Source organism: Fukomys damarensis, unplaced genomic scaffold (assembly GCF_012274545.1).
Source record: "Fukomys damarensis isolate Sample0158 unplaced genomic scaffold, DMR_v1.0_HiC HiC_scaffold_4, whole genome shotgun sequence".
Classification (NCBI taxonomy): Eukaryota; Metazoa; Chordata; class Mammalia; order Rodentia; family Bathyergidae; genus Fukomys; species Fukomys damarensis.
Genome location: NW_022900916.1, coordinates 15,782,470 through 15,801,631, shown reverse-complemented (window position 1 = coordinate 15,801,631; position 19,162 = coordinate 15,782,470). Strand labels below are relative to the sequence as shown.

Here is a 19,162-nt window from a genome sequence, read left to right as displayed (position 1 = left end):
CTTTTGGCTGTTCCAGCTCTGTATTCTTTATAATAAAACTGTATTTTAAGCACAGTATGTTCCTAAGTTCTATGAGTCATTCAAGTGATTTATCAAACCAATAAAAGTTACTAGTAAGAACCTCTGACTTTGTAGCCAGTTGGTCAAAAGTTCAAGCAAGTAGCCTGGGAACTCCTTAAACTTATGGTTTGGTGTCTAAAGTGGGATAATAATGTTAGGGGCTGAGACCTTAAACCTGTAGAGTATGATCTGACTGTTGGTGATCAGTGCCAGAAATGAATTGCAGCGCAACAGCTGGATTTGGCCTGATTGGGGGTGCTGACAGAATAACTCTCTGTTTTTAGGTACCTATCATTTTTAATACTCAGGAATGAAAAACTAAAAACTTCCAAAGATTTAGTTAATCAGTTAGGATGAAGAAGTGCATCTGCAAATGTCTGTTGCATGTAGTCTTGCCTGTCAGCCAATTTAAAAAGCTTTATAGTAAACAAATTCTTCGTGGCATTTTAAGAATTTAGTCTCCTGCTCTGCTTAGAGCAGCAGCAGTCCATCTTTGATGATAAGCATATTAAAAAAAAAGTAATGATATAGAAAAGGTGCTGGGCCAACCCATATGTCTTAGTAATTTTTCTCTCACTGCAGAGACAAAAACTTGTCACCCAAAGTTAAAGGGGGAAAGGTTTATTTAGCTCACAATTTGTAGAGTTTCAGTCTATAATCAGCCAGCTTCAAGGCAGGGTGGCTTGGCAGAGGGGCGTCGCACAGGAAAATCAGTTCATGGCAAGCGGAAGACAGCAAAAGCAAGCGAGCAAGGGAGAAGACAGGAATTCTTCCTGTCCCTTATATGGTATCCAGGCTACCAGGATGAGGGTGATGCCAATCAGGTACTGATGTAGTAATCACCCATCCTTAATCATCACCATACTCCAGATACAGCCACTTCTGAAAAAGCCCCACCTGTGACTGCATGAAGCTTTGGGGGGACATCTGGAGCAAACCCTTAACTCCACAGAATGTAACTTATATAGGATAAACAGTTATGGGTGTTTTGATGAGTTTTCAGATTAAAAATAATAATTTAAAGTTGCATAATGGCTAACCTGTTTCCAAGGAATTCCTCATTGCAAAACATACAGACACCGTGAAAATTGGTATCGCTGCGCTCTTGCTGCTGTTGTTCCAGAATTACTTTCTGTAAAGTAGAAATACATTTATGACATTATCTTTTATAAATACACAGTGAATAAAAAATACAGTCTTAGCTGGGTGTGGTGGTGCACACCTGTAATCCCAGCACCCTGGAGGCTGAGGCAGGAGGATCGCTGTGAGTTCGAGACCAGCCTGGGCTACATAGTGAGTTCCAGGTCAGTCTCAACTACATAGTGAGACCCTGTCTCAAAAAAAAACAACAACAAAAAAATGTAGTCTTGAGAGAGAGAAAGCTGGGATTGAAGCACAAAGGGAATAGTATATGAAAACTACTAATATTTCATATTTCTCCATACTTGACTATAAGTCTATCCCACTAAATACCTATAAAATACTTATTACATAGCTATGTAGGAAAATCCAAGTCAACAGGTCATACCATCTATCTTCTGTCTCTGATCTACAACTTCCTCTAAATAAAAATGTGGTTTTAACTTCTTTCTCTAAATCTGTTTAGTTTGTAATCAAGGTTTGATGACTTTTCACTCAAACTATCTTTCATATTACTTTTCCCCACCATTTCCCATGCCATCACCTTGAATCCAGTTGTTATTCAATTATAGGATCACTATAAATGAGTCTTTTAGAGGGCTGCTCTGTTATAATCCTTCTATCATATCCATCTTCTCTTTTGCTGCTAGAAAAACTTTTCTTGAACAATTACCTTGTTATGCTTTAACTCAAGTAATTTAAAATATGCTTTGGTTATGCGCTGTGCTAATCAGGGTAGTTCTATACATTACTTTGAAGTAATTTTATTTCTTTTTGCTTTGTCACTCTTACAGAGCTTTACTTATTCATCAAGTTCCAATTTGATTCTCATTTTTTAAATTTTTATTGAGTTTACTGGTACAATCTAGGTATACAAAACAATTACATTCATTATTGGGATCTTGTGCCTTTACATGATAGGTCTTGATTCTCATATTTTCCCCTTGTTTGATTCTCATTTTTGACTACAGTACGAAGTTATGAACTCAGTAAAACACTGAGACCTGAATTTGAAATCTAGATCTCAATTATAACTGATGATTTATTTAGTGTCTTTAATCCTCAGTTGTCTCATTTATAAAGGAATCCTATCTCATAGCACTGTTTATATTATTAAATAATTATTAATTTGTGTAGAATTCAGATGTATATGGTTCATTAAATGCTGTCTACTGTTGTTGTACACACAAATTCTTGCTGCCTGTTACCAACTATCTCTGGTTGTGTTGTCTATTTTGCCTTCTCAAAGGAAATGAAAAGTCTTTTAAATTAAAAAAATGTCCTTATGCTGTCCTTATATTACATCTTCATACTACTCTAGTTTCTTTTACAAGATGGCATTCAAAACACAAACTTTATAAAATGTACTGCTGATTTTATAATTATCTTTAGAATAGCATAAAATGATCTTGAGTCTAGAATGTTAATATATATTCTATGTAAAATTTCTGGGAATGTATAAAAAACACCTGGATTAATCCATTCAAGAAAAAAAAATTAAGCTACCATAATGAAAGTCAATTAAATAAAACCTGTTTTCTGCCATGATGGAAAATTAGACATGAGATTTATCTTTTCATTGTAAACTACTTATAGAACCAATTGCTTTGTATATTTTATGCTTTCAGGTATTAGATAAGAGCTTAGGGCTGTGGTCCTGGAGAGAAAAATTTTCTGCAGAAGAATATTTTCAAAATTGCAACTAAGAGAAAGAGAAGTTGCACCCAAATAAAGAGAAATAGTCTGCCTCACTAGGAAGAAAGAGAGAGAGAGAGAGAGAGAGAGAGAGGGAGAGAGAAATGAATTCAGGATGGTGAAGTGTGGTACTGGGAGCTATAGAGAGAGCTACAAAGAAGGAGCTCAAGAAACATGTACTGGGATTCTTTTAATATCTGGCCCAATACTAAATTAGCAACACATATACAAGGCAGGACTCTGTTAGGCTGGACAGAAGAGTTTCTGGGGGCTATGCAGCTTACTGGAGACTCTAGAAGTTGTAGCAATGGAATATATTGGAATTCTGCCAAGCAGAATAGAAACACCAGGTTCAATGCTTTAGGAACACAGCAAATATAAAAACACTCTTTAGTTCCCAAAGGTTAGGGTTTTATGATGGCAGCAAAAAGACAGATAAAAACAAAATGCAGGCCATTTTGAAGGCCCTGGGTTCAATTCCCACTACCCCCACAAACCCAAAATCCCAAACAAAACAACAAACAAACATGAGCTTATATTTCTCAAGCTCATGATGATACAACTTTAATTTTTTTTCTTTTTCTTTCTTTCTTTTTTTTGGGGGGGTACCGGGGATTGAACTCGGGTCCTTGTGCTTGCACGGCAGGCCACCGAACCACTGAGCTAAATCCCTGGCCCCTTTCTTTTTCTTTGTTGAGACAGGGTTTTGCTTTGTAATTCAGGCTGGGCTTGAACTTGTGGTGATCCTCCTGCCTTAGCCTCCTGAATGCTGGGGGTATGCATGCGCCACCATGCCTGGCTGATACAACTCCAATTTTATAAAAAAAAAAAATCTTAACATTTTCTTGATTTTTGATTTGGTACAAATAATAAATGATTTTATGACTTTAAACCAGAGTGATACTAAACTGTCTAAGGTTTCAAAATATTTTTTATTAGCACATTTGCAACACATAATGATTACACTCACCGTGGGGAGTTTTCAAAATTAAGTTCTATCACTTGAACCTGAATTGTACAATCTAAATAGGTAAACTGATTATTCTTAGGCAATAGAGGCAGTACAGGACAGTCAGGGCAACACAGTAAGAAGACACTGGGTTTACACGTGCTAAATCCATGGTGTTCCTTCACACTTTGGTTCTGCAGCAACTCACACACGCGCCACCATGCCTGGCTGATACAACTCCAATTTTATAAAAAAAAAAAAATCTTAACATTTTCTTGATTTTTGATTTGGTACAAATAATAAATGATTTTATGACTTTAAACCAGAGTGATACTAAACTGTCTAAGGTTTCAAAATATTTTTTATTAGCACATTTGCAACACATAATGATTACACTCACCGTGGGGAGTTTTCAAAATTAAGTTCTATCACTTGAACCTGAATTGTACAATCTAAATAGGTAAACTGATTATTCTTAGGCAATAGAGGCAGTACAGGACAGTCAGGGCAACACAGTAAGAAGACACTGGGTTTACACGTGCTAAATCCATGGTGTTCCTTCACACTTTGGTTCTGCAGCAACTCACACAGTGATAACAAGACACTGGATTCTCAGCTGGGCTGTCTACATTGCTGCAGCCACAATGACAGCCAAAGTGCTGAGAATATTCAAGTTCTCCTTGACCTTGACAGCCAACAGTGCTGAGAATATTCAAGTTCTCCTTGATCTTGCATGTTCTGCACAACTATAATTTTTATCAAGTTAATTTCTCAAGACTATACTTTGTCCAGTCTCCACTCCTCCCCCCTTTTTTAAGAAATGGGGTCTCACTATAACTCAGGCTGGCCTTGAACTCTTGGCCTCAAATAATCCTTCTGCCTCAGCCTCCAAAGAGCTGACACTACATCTGCATACTACTATGCCTTGGACCTCTGGGATCTTTCTACAACAGAAATTACTTAAACTATTTGTTACTCTATGCCTGTGTTACTTTTCTCAATTTACTATCATCAGTGCAAGCAAGGGCCCAATTATTAGGAAAACCAGACGTGAAGACACAGTAGTTTATCATAACTGGTTTTTGGTTCCACGTTTTGAGCTTCAACATGTCCTGTCATACTTGGCTCCTGTGGTTAAAATAATGTAAATTCTCCACCTAGTCCTGCTTGGCTATTTTAACCAGTGTCTCTCTATTAACATATTCTATTCTACTAGCCACATCTAACCTGTCTACATCTACTCCAGTACCACTTCCTTTTAACCAGGAATGTGGAGTACTAATCAGAACATGTGAACTCCAGGTGACCTCAGGAACAGTAGTTACTAACTCCCTGTTAAGAGAAGTTACAGTGGCTTGTGTAAAGACACAGTTATTTGGAGCTAAAGTTGGTGTTGGTTTCATCATACATATGCCTTCCTTTTCCTTATAAGGTATCCACTGTACCACACGTAGATACAGAGTTTGTAACAATGATCTTTCTACATATTGAACAAATAAGATCAGTATCCAGGGGACAGAGATCTAGAGAGGTAGAGCAATACTAAAATTTTTCTATAAAATAGTCATACAAAACTTTATCACAATTCCTTAAATATGAATGAAGACTAAAGCATCCGGGGCTTTAGAACACTAAAATAACAGCATTATAATATATGCAAATATAATTCTGCCTTATTTCTGATTTAATTTTTAAAAAGTATTCTACATAAGTATATTTTCTGGATCATAGAAATTTTTACTTGGCATTTACAGGGTTAAGTTTTGCAGAGGATGGTTTCCAAGGTCCCTCCATGTTTCTCCACATTCCAAATTCAAGATGTAATTTAACTTGTTCTATATGATATATGGTCCTTGCTAGGAACAATTATTACCATATTGCATTGCAGTGCAAGTATATTTTACTTTCAGGATCTCTTTGTCTTGTCTAAACTGTGCATTCCTCATTTGATTTTATTCTTTTATTTACAGTCTTTATCTCCTTTTATTCACTGAAGTTTTTCATCAATGTAGTGGGTTCACTTCTTATCTAACAACTGCCTTTCCCCATCTACACCTCATTCCAATTTGCTATCCTCTGTATAGACCTTCTGTTCTTCCTCTGAACCTTGAACAAAACTACTGCAGGGCCTTTCAAACACTGCTAAAGAAAAACAGAAAATCCAATTTTGAGAGTGAAAATAAATCAAAATAAGTCAAAGCTGGGCTTGGTGGTGCATGCCTGTAATCCCACCAGCCTGAGAGCCTGAGGCAGGAGGATCACAACTTCTAGCCCAGTAGGGCAATTCAGTGAGTTAGTGAGAACTAAGTCTCAAAGTGAAATGAAAAATTAAAAAAAGACCTGGGGATGTCACTCACTGTGAAAGCTGTAATTCAATCCTTGCAACCAAAGGAAACAAACAAACAAACAACAACCAAAAAACAAAACAGGAGAAAATATCTGGTACTTGAGAGTCAGGAGTTCCTAGTTTCTTCCTTGGATGGGTTTGATGGCAATTACTGTCATCTGGGAGGGATGCTGTTTCTCTTACTTCTGGTTTTTCTGCAATTTGAAATCTCCTGAGGTTACCAGATATGAGATAGATGAATTTATAGGAAAGACTTTCCCTGTACATACATAAAGAAATACGCTTATCTGGTGAATGCCTAGAAGGACAATCTGATTGTACATGGATCTTTAAAGAGGTTGTCTATAGGTAATGAGTACATGGTACCTGGAAGTGAAACACTAGAACTGGTACCCAACAAAAGCTGAAGTAACACACTAATGGTTATTTTCAAGGGACTAAAATACACAATCTTTATTTTAGCACAGCATTCGCACTGCTCTGCAACTGATCCTAAGTTCCTAAAATCCTTCTTTTACACTACTTCCTCATGTAATTCTATGTTATAGGTAAAAGCAAGTACACAGACTATAATTTGTGTATTATTAACGGTAGTCATCAACTGCCTATTAGGATTTCTTAGGCTACTAAGTGGCTTGGAGCAACTGTTTCGTCATGTGCCCAGCTTTGCTCATTAGTTCTCTACCCTTATCCTTCAAAGTGCACTTCGAATGCGGTATTTGTTTTTTGGTTTTTTTGAGACGGGGTCTCATTTTGTAATTGAGACTGACCTGGAACTCACTGTGTAGCCCAGACTGGTCTCGAACTCACAGTGATCTTCCTGCCTCAGCGTCCTGAGTGCTGGGACTACAGGCGTGTGCCACCACACCCGACTCGAATGCAGTATTGTGTAACGTGTAGAAAAAACAATCAGGCCCCTTTCTGAGCAAACAGCACTAAATGTGGTCTTGGGCATAGTAACTCTTCCCTGGGACTCAGTTTCTGTTGACCTCTAAATTCTCCATAAAACTTCCTCTTTTAACAGTTTATAGCATTCAAGTAGCATCTACAATGCTTGGCCATCAGGCAGATTTGTGTCCTACATTCTGTACTGATAAAAGATGAGCTCCTTCATCCACACAGTACATTAGAGGAGAGTCCCAATACAAACACAACTATATTTATAACCCGGGTCATAAACACACATATATCATATCCTGATTATCACAATGGCCCTCTGAAAGGAGATATTGACACGCTCGATTATCCCTTTCAGATGTCTACACTTATGTGGTTTGTATTTCACATGTAAAATGAACTGGGAAGTCTCCCACAGCAAGTTGATAATATCTGTATAAGTAAGAGACAACAGCTTGCTGTATATGTAAATTCCTTTAAGAAAAGGGATTTATTGTTGGTTATTTTAACAGTCTTAAAAGTTTTTTTAAAAATCATAACTAAGTTTTAGAAATGTATAGATACAAAAAGATTTTTAGGTTGCTAGGAGGTAGGGACTTGGGGGACATTTTTTCACTGAAAAAAGAGTAACTGTTTCTACTTTGATTACTATATATATATGAAAAGCATAAAAATATTTCTAAGATGACTTCTGAGTAAAACTCATAGGAGGTATAGGGAAATGAATAGTGATAATTACTAAATGTAGTAATTAAGGAAACCAAATTTGTTATAAAACATAATTATTTTATTTAAAAAGTTTAGCAACTGAAATAAGCTGGGGATACTGGCACATGCCTGTATCCCAGCACTGTGGGAGGCTGAGATAGGAGAATCATAAATTCAATACCAGCCTGGGCAACTCCAAGACTTAGTGAGACTTTGTATCAAAAAATAAAAAAAGGGCTAGAGATATAGCTTAGTGTGATAGCCCTGGGTTGAATTCCCCAATAATGCAAAACAAAAACAAAACAACTCACCAGCCTAGGACTCAGATCCTGATGTAGAAAAGAGCAATTTTTTTCCGAAGTCAATGGTAAACCTTCCAAAGTATATGGATAAAGCTAGTAAAATCTTGTTGTAACTATTATCTCTATGTACTCTTCCATAAACTCACGGAGGGCCGTCACTGTACTCCCTAGACAGGGATACACAACACAGGTAGGACTGCTGTATTTCCTATATCCGAATTTCCTCAAATCCTTTGAGTGTTTAGAGGAATCTAGGTAGAAGATGGCTACATCTTAACCGGGACCTAGCACCTTTATCGCCGTTGCTGTTTACCTGCTATGATTTGAGAAGACAAAGCTCAGCTTTAATTTTTGTGCTTTTGTCTTCTGGAGCAAATACGTTGATAGCTGCTGATCCAGTTTTATTGAAGAAGAAACTGAATATAAACTAACTGGGCAATAAAGAAAACTATTTTTTCTCTCTTTGTCTCTTCTCTCCTTCTTCCTCCCTCTTTTCTTTTTCCTTCCTTTACAAATCTTGACATCTGATAGAATTAGTTACCATATGTTTGAAGTCACTTATGCAGAAAAAAATACAAAATTAGTAGACAATCCATAGAAAATACCATAAAGATATGCATATTAAAGCCTGATTATCAGCTTTACGGTTTTATTTTTCTAAAGAAATTCATGCTAGACTGTATGCTGGATTTTATGCAGGAACTTACTGAATGTGAGGATGAAGTAAATGCCACAGATGTTATGTGTTTGAGTTTATCAAAGGAGCTGATAAAATCAGATAAAAATTTCATTGCAAAATAGGCTTGGATAAAAACCACAGTTGTAAGGATATAAGAGCAACTTATATACTAGGCAATGAGCTATAATAACAAGCTTTATGCTTTTTAATTGGTATAAAATGTCAAGTATGGTAGCAAAAGGGTCAGTGCAGTCTTTCATCTTTATTCATAAGCTGAAAACAGAGGAAACATCAGTGAAACAGCAGATACACCAGATGGCACTCAACATAGTCACGAGGGATTAACATGAAGGTAGGAAAGGAAAATGTGAATTACAGTGAACATTTTAAAAATAAAAATCAGCCTATTTAAGATAGAATAATCTGGAAAATATTAAAGTACAAATTTATATAAAGAAAAGAAAAAAACCTGATGCTTAGACTGACAAATCCAATGAAAACGGTTTGTATTAACACAAGAAAATAAAACTAAGGCTGATGTTAAAAGCCACAGGTATCAATAGTTTTGTTTGTTTTTTGGTGATACTGGGAATTGAACACAGGGCCTCGTGTATGCTAGGCAAGCGCTCTACCACTGTGCTACATCTCTAGTCCCCACTTTTTTTTTTTTAATTTTTGAGATAGGTTCTTGCTAAATCATCCAGATTGGCTTTGAATTTGTGATTCTCCTGCCTCATCCTCCTCTGTAGCTGAGATTACAAGGTGTGCGCAAAGGCATTTTATGGATACAGGCAAGTAACAGATTTGCAAATTTCCAGGCTGCATGGATACATAAGCGACTACGAGAGAAAACAGCATCTTCCTAAGGTTCCTTCTCAGTCTAGCTCAAAGGCAGCAGCACAACAAAACCTGCTAGGAATTCTCAGCCAGGGACCACTTCTTCAACATAGAAATCAACAGATCTCCCCACCAGAGTTACAGCAGTGGCCCAAAAGTTCCACAGGAAGGCCAAAGAGTCTCCTATTTCTCTTTCTTTTGACGCTAGAACCATGGATTATCTCTGAGGTTTTGGATTATTTCAGGTACCTCTTTCCCTGTTCTTATGTGTTTCAGGCTGACATAGAAAAAAGCAGTACAAAAATGGAAGGAAGAAAAACAGGTTAGATTAGGCACATAAACAGATTGTCTCCTGTCCCACACTGAAATCCAAAGGTGGATCCTGAGTTTGGCTTTTCAAGCTTTCCTAGTTGGCTATCAGCCTTCCTAGAAAAGGGAAACACCAGGCAGGGGGTTTATGATTATTAGAGAATTTGGCTGGCCATTGTCCTCTGTACTTCATAAAACCTTGGAATGTCCGGGGTCACTACTTATCTTTGTTATTCATGCTAGGCCCTTGGATTACAGCTGACAGTTTTCTCTAGTGAGATGACTTGGGATGGCAAGTGGTCAAGCCAGAAAGCCCAACCAACCAAGTGATTAGTGGGTTGGGGCTTCAAGCCCAAACCCATGATATCAGCCTAACTGATGGGTGTGGCCAGTGATTTACATGCCTACGCAATGAGGTCTCAGTAAAAACTCTGGACACCAAAGCTCCAGTAAGGTTTCCTGGTATTGTCACAGTAATATGCCAAGAAGATAATACATTCCTAGGGACAATAAAAACTCTGAATTAGAGGATTCCCAGATCTTATCCTGTATGTTTGGCTTGCTATGATTTGTAGCCTATTCTATTAATAACATGTATATCTTAAATAGTGTTTTCCTGAATTCTGGGAATCATTATAGCAAATTACTGAATTTGAGGGAGCAGTGGGAAACTCTTAATTGAGAGGTGATTAGTGAAAATGGTCTAGATACACCCTAACCTGCAGCTGGTATCCGAGGTAAGAACAGTTATTCATGTGGAGGAGTGAGGCAGGAGATTAGCGTATGGTTAGCTGGCTGGGAAAGTGGATGTGACCTGTGATTCACAGAGATCCAGGACACATGTGCATAAAGAATTCCTAAGCCCTGCATCTGGGGTCAATCAAAAAGTGCTATCTTCAGTTCCCTTGGTATGAGATCAAGCAGGTTTTTGATAGGATAGCCTAGATATGAAGTCAGCCTGAGGATTTGGAGGGTGTGTAAAGACCTCCCAGACACTGTGAGCTTTCTCAGTGCCCCACTTTTACTCTGTAGAGTGTACTTCTTTTTCTACCTTTAACTGGCATGCACTGACTCTGTAGAGCATGTGTACATTCCCTGTTTATAGACTGAGTTATGTCCCTGTGACTAGGTAAATAAATGAATTGGTCAGTCACTGAGGAATTGTATATAGTATGTATTTAATGTTCAGAACAAAGGAAACTAACTTGATGACTTTGCTTTTATTTGTATAACTATTTGTAAAAACACAAAACTATAGTACTGTACAATCAACAAAAAGTATAGCACCATACAAACGAGGTATACTGTTCAAAAAGACAACGAAGCTTTATAAACAAGATGTACAGAACTGTACAAAAGAAAAGACCAGTTTTAAGAACACCAGCTCCAAACAACTGTTAAACAGGAAAAGAAAAGTTTCTTAAAGATCCTCTTGCTGTAGACAGGGAAGTGGTTTAAATTAAGAACTTATCTTTTATAAGTTTCTTACATGATTAAAGCCCCTGAGGAATCAGGGCCCTACAAAAAGGACAGTTCCTAAGTAACCTCCAATTCCTAAGTAACTTTTAAGTAAAATGTTAATAAGCATCACAGTTACCTGTTGCCTGGGCCCCCAAAGTAACTCTTAGGTGCATTAAAAATGTATCCAAACTTGCACGCAGTGCAGAGGTCTTTGTGGCACTGTCTGCCTTGCTTGAAGGTGTAACTCTGTATCTACTTTTCAATAAATTCTATCTATACTTCTGGATGGCCTATGTGTCTTGAATGAATTCTTTAATTATGGGCACAAAGAACTGAGGACCAGGGAAAGTGAGGGGACAGTTCCTCACTGCATTTTCTAGTAACACAACTATCGGTAGCTGGTGCCAGCGGGAACCGCAGGCATTTAACTACACTAGGTGATATAGTGGCCAGTAGGCTTAGAGCAGAGTTGTTTCTCGTATTGATTCTCAAAACAAATTCATTCTCATGCCAATGCACATGTAAAACTCAAGTGAAAACAGTGCAGGGATGTGAGGTAAGAGTTGCTATGGTGCACCACATAACCTTGCTCTTTATTGATTGGATGTTGACAGTTTAAGACTGTCTAGAAAATGTATGAATTTCTCAAACTTTCTTTTCTGAAGGTGGTTTTTGTAAGTATTGGTTGGCTATGTTAAGGCTCAGAGAACAATACCCCCCTAAATATGGCCTTTCTTAGCATGCTTAGCAATGTGCCCTAAAGAAAATTAAAAGGCTTGCAAAGCAGCTCAGAATCCAGGTCTTTCTATTCTTGTTTTGCTTTTTCCATTTAAGCACAGGGAGAGGCTTTCTACAAAGTTCTTGTATCTGTCTAAATCCCAGAACTTCCAAAGAAGAGAATTTCCTCCCACAAGGTTTCAGTAACTAAAGTATGACAGGAAGAAAGACTGAAGTCTGGCAACACACCTGTAGAGATTTTTGTCACACAGTCTTGTCCTCTATTTCAGTCCCATAAAGAATAATTTACAATCCACCATCTGTTCAGCAGGCCAAATAGATTTTGTCCTAGACTCTTGTATATACTGAAGCCCCTGGGTTCCCTTAAAAATTATTCAATATTCATCTAAAAGTTGTTTTTATTTCTCATTCTGCTGCTCTCAAAGAAAAAAGGTGTAAGTTTCTGAATCAGGTTAATGAGCAATTATATTTCTGTGATTTACTCCTTGTGCTGTTATTTGACCTTTTCTGCATGTTAATGAATCGAAGCCTTTTTCCTATTTCACCAATTGTTTAATCCAGTTAACCTTCTGAGGGCAGAGGAAACATTTACCTTTGCACTTACATTTATAACCTTGCACTTACATTTATAACCTTGACTTTGTCCTTCCTCTTGTTAAATATGTAAAATGCTGCATTTCTAAGCTCTTCCATAGATACACAGTCAAAGGCCTAAGATGACCAAAGAACATTTGGGTGGATATTCTCTTACAAAAATGGCTGGTTCCTCACACTGGAAGACACAAAAACAAATCCAGATGTACTCAGCTACCTCATATTTGACGAAGGAGCTGACCATCTCCACTGCAGGAAAGATAGCCTCTTTAATAAATGGTGTTGGAAAAACTAGATCTCAACCTGCCAAAGATTAAAACTAGACCCTTATCTCTCACCATGAACTAAATTAAAATCCAAGTGGGTTAAATATCTAAATATTAAAACAGAAACACTAAACTTGCTGGACGATACGTTAGGCAGAACTCTGGAAGACATTGGCATAGGAAAAGACTTTATAAACAAATCCTCAGTAGCATGGGAACTAGCAGAAAGAATCAACAACTAGGATCTCATCTTATTAAAAAGCTTCTGCACTGCAAAAGAAACCATCAACAGAACTAAAAGACAACATACAATGTGGGAAAAAATTTTTACCAGCTGCTCCTCAGACGAAGGACTATTATCTAGAATATATAAAGAACTCAAAACAACCAGCGCCCCCCAATATAAAGACCCAATTCAAAAATGGGCATCTGAAATGAACAGACATTTCTCAGACAAAGAAGTAAAAGCAGCAAGTAAATATATGAAAAAATGTTCCACATCATTGGTCATTCGAGAGATGCAGATGTAAACAACACTGAGATTCCACCTCACCCCACAAAGAATGGCTGCTATCAAGATATCACACAATAACAAATGTTGGCGGGGTTGTGGGGAGAAAGGAACCCTTCTCCATTGTTGGTGGGAGTGCAGACTGGTGCAACCACTATGGAAATCAATATGGAGATACCTCAAAGAACTGGGACTAGAGGTTCCATTTGACCCAGCCATAGCTCTGCTGGGTATCTTTCCAAAAGAATTACAAGAATCATATCACAGTGACATATGCACACCTATGTTTATAGCAGCACTGTTTATAATAGCTAAAACATGGAAACAGCCCATTTGCCCATCAGTTGGAAACTGGATAAAGAAGATGTGGTTTTTCTATGAAATGGAATATTACTCAGCCATAAAGAATGAGAAATTAGATTCACAGGAAAATGGATACATATTGAGGATATACTCCTAAGTGAAATAAATAAGTCACACATGTGTAAATACCGAATAGTTTCTCTGGTGTGAATAAACTATAATAGTATATAAGATCCTAATGAGATAATTAACAATGTGAAATAGGAAGAAAAGGGCTAAAGGTGTAGGGAAAGTGGGAAGGGTAGGGGAAAGGGAGTAAGGGAAAAGAAAAAAATAGGAGAAAATGAAAAAATGTAAATAAAGTGTTTGTAAATGGGGAGGGGAGGACGGGGTGAAGGGAGGGCAGGGACAAGGGGAAAAAAAATGAGAACCAAGACTTGTCATGTAAAGTTACAAGATCCCAGTAATGAATGTAACTGTACTGTATACCTAGAATATACCAATGAACTCAATAAAAAGAAAAAAAAAACTAAAAAAACAAAACAAAACAAAACAAAAAAAACCAAAACCTGCTGGTTCCTGATACAGGACATGCTACACCAAAATATGGCCCTTGGCATTTGAGAAAACAGGAGTCGAAGAAACTTTACTCTCAGTTTCTTCCTCCCCTGAAGCAGATCATAAAAACTTCTTTTGAGAAGTTCTCCCTTTAGAGGCGTGGAAGAATGCTTAGCTTTGAGAAAAAGGACACAGGGGATCTAAGTGATCAGGCCTTGCTAAATAATCCCCAGTTTATTATCACTAGATCACAGTCACCTTCTTTGCCTAATACTTCTCCACAACTATCCACTTTTCATCACATTTGGCAGTAAAACCCGCAAAGGATTGTTTGTTTGGTTCTCCATTTCCTGACAAAGGCTCTCATGTCAAGTACATACATTTATAGGCTTTTCTCTCTTTTTTACTCATCCTTTTTTGAGATAGGGTCTTACTTGTACTGGTTCGACTTGAACTTCTTATGTAGTCCAGACCGGCCTCAAATTTGCAATCCTGACTCCTTAGTGCTAGGATCACAGGAATGTACCACCATGTCCAGCTGCTTTTCTCTGGCTAATCTATGGAATAATTTAGGTTGAGGCTGTCCCTCAAAATCCTTGTGCTCACAGGTGAGACTTTCTGAAGGTGACTGGATTATGAGGGTGCTCATAACTCATGTGCTGTTAGGAGGTGGTATTTGGTGAGAAGAGATGGGTCACTGATGGTGTGACCTGCAAGGATGCATCTAGCTATCTGGCTCTTCACGTCTCTCAATGCTTTCTGGCTGCCATGAGGTGAGCTGCTTTTCCTCTACTATATTCCTCTGCCATGCCATTCGGCCTTGTAGCTGGCCACCAACTGTGGACTGTAACTGTGAGCCCAAATAAACCTGTGCTCCTTTAAGCTGTGAGTGTTGGGTGCTGTGTCTCGGTGATAAGAAAGTGACCAAGACAGTTAGGACCAGGGAACATTGCTGTGACTGTACTGACCACGTGGTTTAGAAGCCTTTGGAACTGGTTTGCAGGAGGAGTTTGGAAAGGTTGGGATATCCTGGCTAGAGAAGCACCAGACTGTTGGCAGCTGAGCTTGATGGAGATTCTGGGCAGAGATCAGAAGACCAGAATCCTGGTAGAAATATACAGAACTCCTACAGGCTATTGGGAGAAGGACCCAAAAGCTGCCCCGAGACAATGCAGAGGTCTGCTACTGCTGGGGGAGGGGGTGAGAGCACTGAGAAACACTGTACCCGAACGTGCAGCAGTGTTCTGTGCAACTAGGATTCTGTCAAGCAAGTTCTATAATGTACTTTTCTTAGAACAGTCAAGAAAGTTATAGGAATGTATTTGGTTTAAATAATTCAATTAAAAATTAAAAATCTATGAAAATGAAAGCCTATTCTAAGATGGGACAGTCTGGCCAAAATCCTATGGATGGATACATAGCTGGAAAAGAGGAGACCTACAGCAATGCCCCTTGGTCATCTTGCTCCCAAACATGTCTTGGCACTAGTCCAGGTCTAGAGTGCATTTACTTTCTGCTTACAAGATGGCGATCATAAAGGAGCCTCTCAACCAAAGGGACAAAAACATGCAGGATCTCAGAGGAGAAAAAAACCCTGACGAGGGATCAATTCTGGAAGAGTTTAGAATCGAGATGAGAGTGGGTACACTCAGAGCACTCTATCTAGGACTTTCTTAACTTCTTGGCCATTAATAAAAGTTCGAGATAAAAAAAAATCTAATAGCAGATGTTCAATAAAATGGGAGCTTGACAATAATAAACGTTAAAAATCTGATTAGTCAGATGCAGAAAAAGGTCAGTACTATTGAAACAAATGAGTCACAAAGTACTAGCTTTCTTTTGAAATGACTTATTTACAAGCCAGAACCAGACTGCAATACCACATGGCAAAGCCCCAGACACATATGGAATGCCACTGGCCTTTTCTTTTTAAGAGTGTGCACACTAGCCACTTGCTGGCACAAGCACTGCTGATTCTGGACTGGCATTCTTCTGAGAACCTTTAACATCAACACACGCACACACATACACACACACACACACACAGAGAGAAAGAGAGAAAGACAGAGAGAGGTACATAGCTAGTACTGGTACAAGAGAGACTGTAGGGGTCTGCCTGTTATTTCTTTCCCATTTCCACCCCTCTGAAGAAACAAAGAAATTTAAAAGAATATATAGGAGAAGTGTTTAATTTTTTATGAAAGCAGTTGATTTGGATATCCCAACTGGCTCAACCAAAACAATATGATCAACAAAATTTTCCCAAAGGTTAACTACTTATACCTTCTATTTGGTCACACTCTACACTTTCTTAAATTCAGAACAGGTTTCAGTCTTTCTCATCTACTGAGAAAGGAGTTGCCAATCAATATAATTTATTTTTACATGTCTACTGTCTAAAGCACTGTAGTTGATAGCTAATGTTAATTCTACACAAGACATTTTATCTAAATCAATTCAGTCAAACATTTGAAATTATTCTAAAAGTTTTTATCTTCTTAAAGAACTTCCATAGCACTTCTCTACAGTGTAATTCTCCACACTCACTCATATAGCACCTTCTCCAAAATCTCTTCAGAAAGATCATGAAAATTCTGGACAACAGCATCTAAAGCGGTGCAAAGGCCTTGGAAAGAAAGAGCTTGCTGAGCCCCAAGAACTGAGACATGACCAGTGTGGCTGAAGCGCTGTGAACAGCAGAAGGCGGGGAGGAGAGCTGGTGGGGAGGGGACGGACCAGATCCTCCTAAGGAGTGCGGATTTCTATTGCGAATAAATCTGAAAGCGCTGGAGAATTTTAAGTGTTTAGAGTTATATGATTTGAAGAAGTGGATGTTGTACAAATTACTGAAACAGTCTTCAAACTGTTTCAAAATGAAGCAGGGTTAATAATACCATCTTGTTCTTTCTGCTATTTCTTACTTCTTTTGATAGTAAGACTATATTTTCATTTTAATTACATTCAACATTATGGTAAAGCTAATTAAAAACATCATGTCCTTTATTCTATCTCATGTAACATTCAATATAAGGAAATCACATTTTAAAAAGTTCAGTAAATTCTCACTAACTTAATGATTATGGAACAAATCTGGTTAACAAAGTAAAATAGAAACATGAAGAAACTGTTTTCGATGTTAATGTACAGCTTCTACAACTTTCAGAAAGGAAGCTTCTTACAACTTATGTAATGTAGACGCCTTCTGACCAGGGTCCAGTAAAAAGCTACTCCCTTCTTTCTACTTCCCTCAAAGAGTTCCCTTTTTAAGTGTCCAAAGGTGAATAACACTGGGAAAGACTAAATTGTTTGCAAGAATTTGATGTAAGCACCATATTTATAAAATATACATAATATACTTAAAAAGAATGTAGGGACAGGAATAACTGTACTAAAATAAGGATTAATAATGGCATGATACACTTTCTTAAAAACAATCAATCAAATCCACTTTCCCCAGTATTTTATGAGACAGTGGCAAGTTAACTTAGTCATTATCAAGAATCTTACCAAATAAATGAGAAACCAAACTCAGTGGCATGTGATTATAACCTCACCACTCAGGAGGCTGAATCAGGAGGATCACTTGAATGTAGGTGTTTAAGACCAGCCTGGACGCTGCAGTGATACTACACCTCAACATACACATATGTGCATGTGCACGCGCATGCACGCACACACACACACACACACACAAGTGTGCGTGTGCATGCAAGACCATCCATGCCAGTGGCTAAACAAAGTAAAACAATCTAGAGAAAAATTTCTGTTTTCTCTCTTTTTGCATTACTGAGGACTGCACTCATGGCCTAACACGGGATAGGTAAGGGTTCTACCTCCGCGACAGACCCCCACCTCTTCCAAACATCTTACCAGAATGATGTTATACTCCCCCAAGTCCATGAGATTTGATCTGACTAATATCTCACCTCCTTGAGAGACATCAGTACCTCCCACCCTTTCTGAAACTGCAGTGATAAAGGCAACCACCATCTGCTTGCTACAAAGTATAGAAAGACAGTATTTTCTTCTACTTCCACACCCCCTGGGGTAGATTTTGAAGAGTAAGGAAGACACAGAAGAGAATATCCAAGAAATGAAGTAGGAAAGAAAAAAAGAAAAAAAAAGTGAATTTAGCTATTTAACGTGGAGTAGATCATCATAAAAAGTTAGAAGTAGAAAACAAAGAAAATGCAAGAGTTAAACACATAAGACATTAGAAAAGTCAATTTCCTATTTTTATTAAAGATAGAAGATCATGTAGCTTATGCAGGCAGAGAAGTTTAGAAAACTGAATAGGTGACTACGAGAAATTGCAAAATCTCCACATTTTCAACTAAAGATAAAGCTATCAGTCAGCATGGCATATCTTCAGAACATTTTGGACTAAAGATAAATGAGAGCTATTAATCAGCATAGCATGACTTAGTACATTACTTTCCTGAAGAAGTCTCTTCTGGATAAACTGGGGGTCAGGTGTGGCCCTAAAGATAGCGTTACTCCAAAGATATAGGAAATGGAATACATAGCATCTTCAAGTTTTAAAAGAAAATAATAAAAAGTTTAGGCCAAAGAGATTAAAAAAATTACTACCTACTATTTACCTAAGTAGATTTTTCTTAAAACATTATTATTACATATTTATATATTCAGCTTTTTTAAATTAATTCTAAAAAATGTCAATTTAGAAAGTGTCAGGCAGCATTCTATTTTTGGGCTGGGAATTTAGCTCAGTGGTGCTGCCACTTGCTTCTCAAGTGCAAGGTCCCAAGTTTGATCCCTGGTACAAAAAAAAAAAAAAAAAAATTCAG

At 37.8% G+C, this 19,162-nt stretch overlaps 1 protein-coding gene across 6 annotated transcripts in view; it reads right to left on the bottom strand.

Annotated features, from left to right (window-relative positions):
* Positions 1 to 19,162, bottom strand: part of Znf277 (zinc finger protein 277) — a 118,819-nt gene that overhangs the window by 23,207 nt on the left and 76,450 nt on the right. For all 6 annotated transcript variants that reach the window (XM_033756951.1, XM_010643381.3, XM_010643382.3 and 3 more), the window contains one exon: positions 1,101 to 1,192. In XM_033756951.1, coding sequence (XP_033612842.1) covers positions 1,101 to 1,192 — 92 coding nt within the window. The remainder of the gene's footprint in view (positions 1 to 1,100; positions 1,193 to 19,162) is intronic.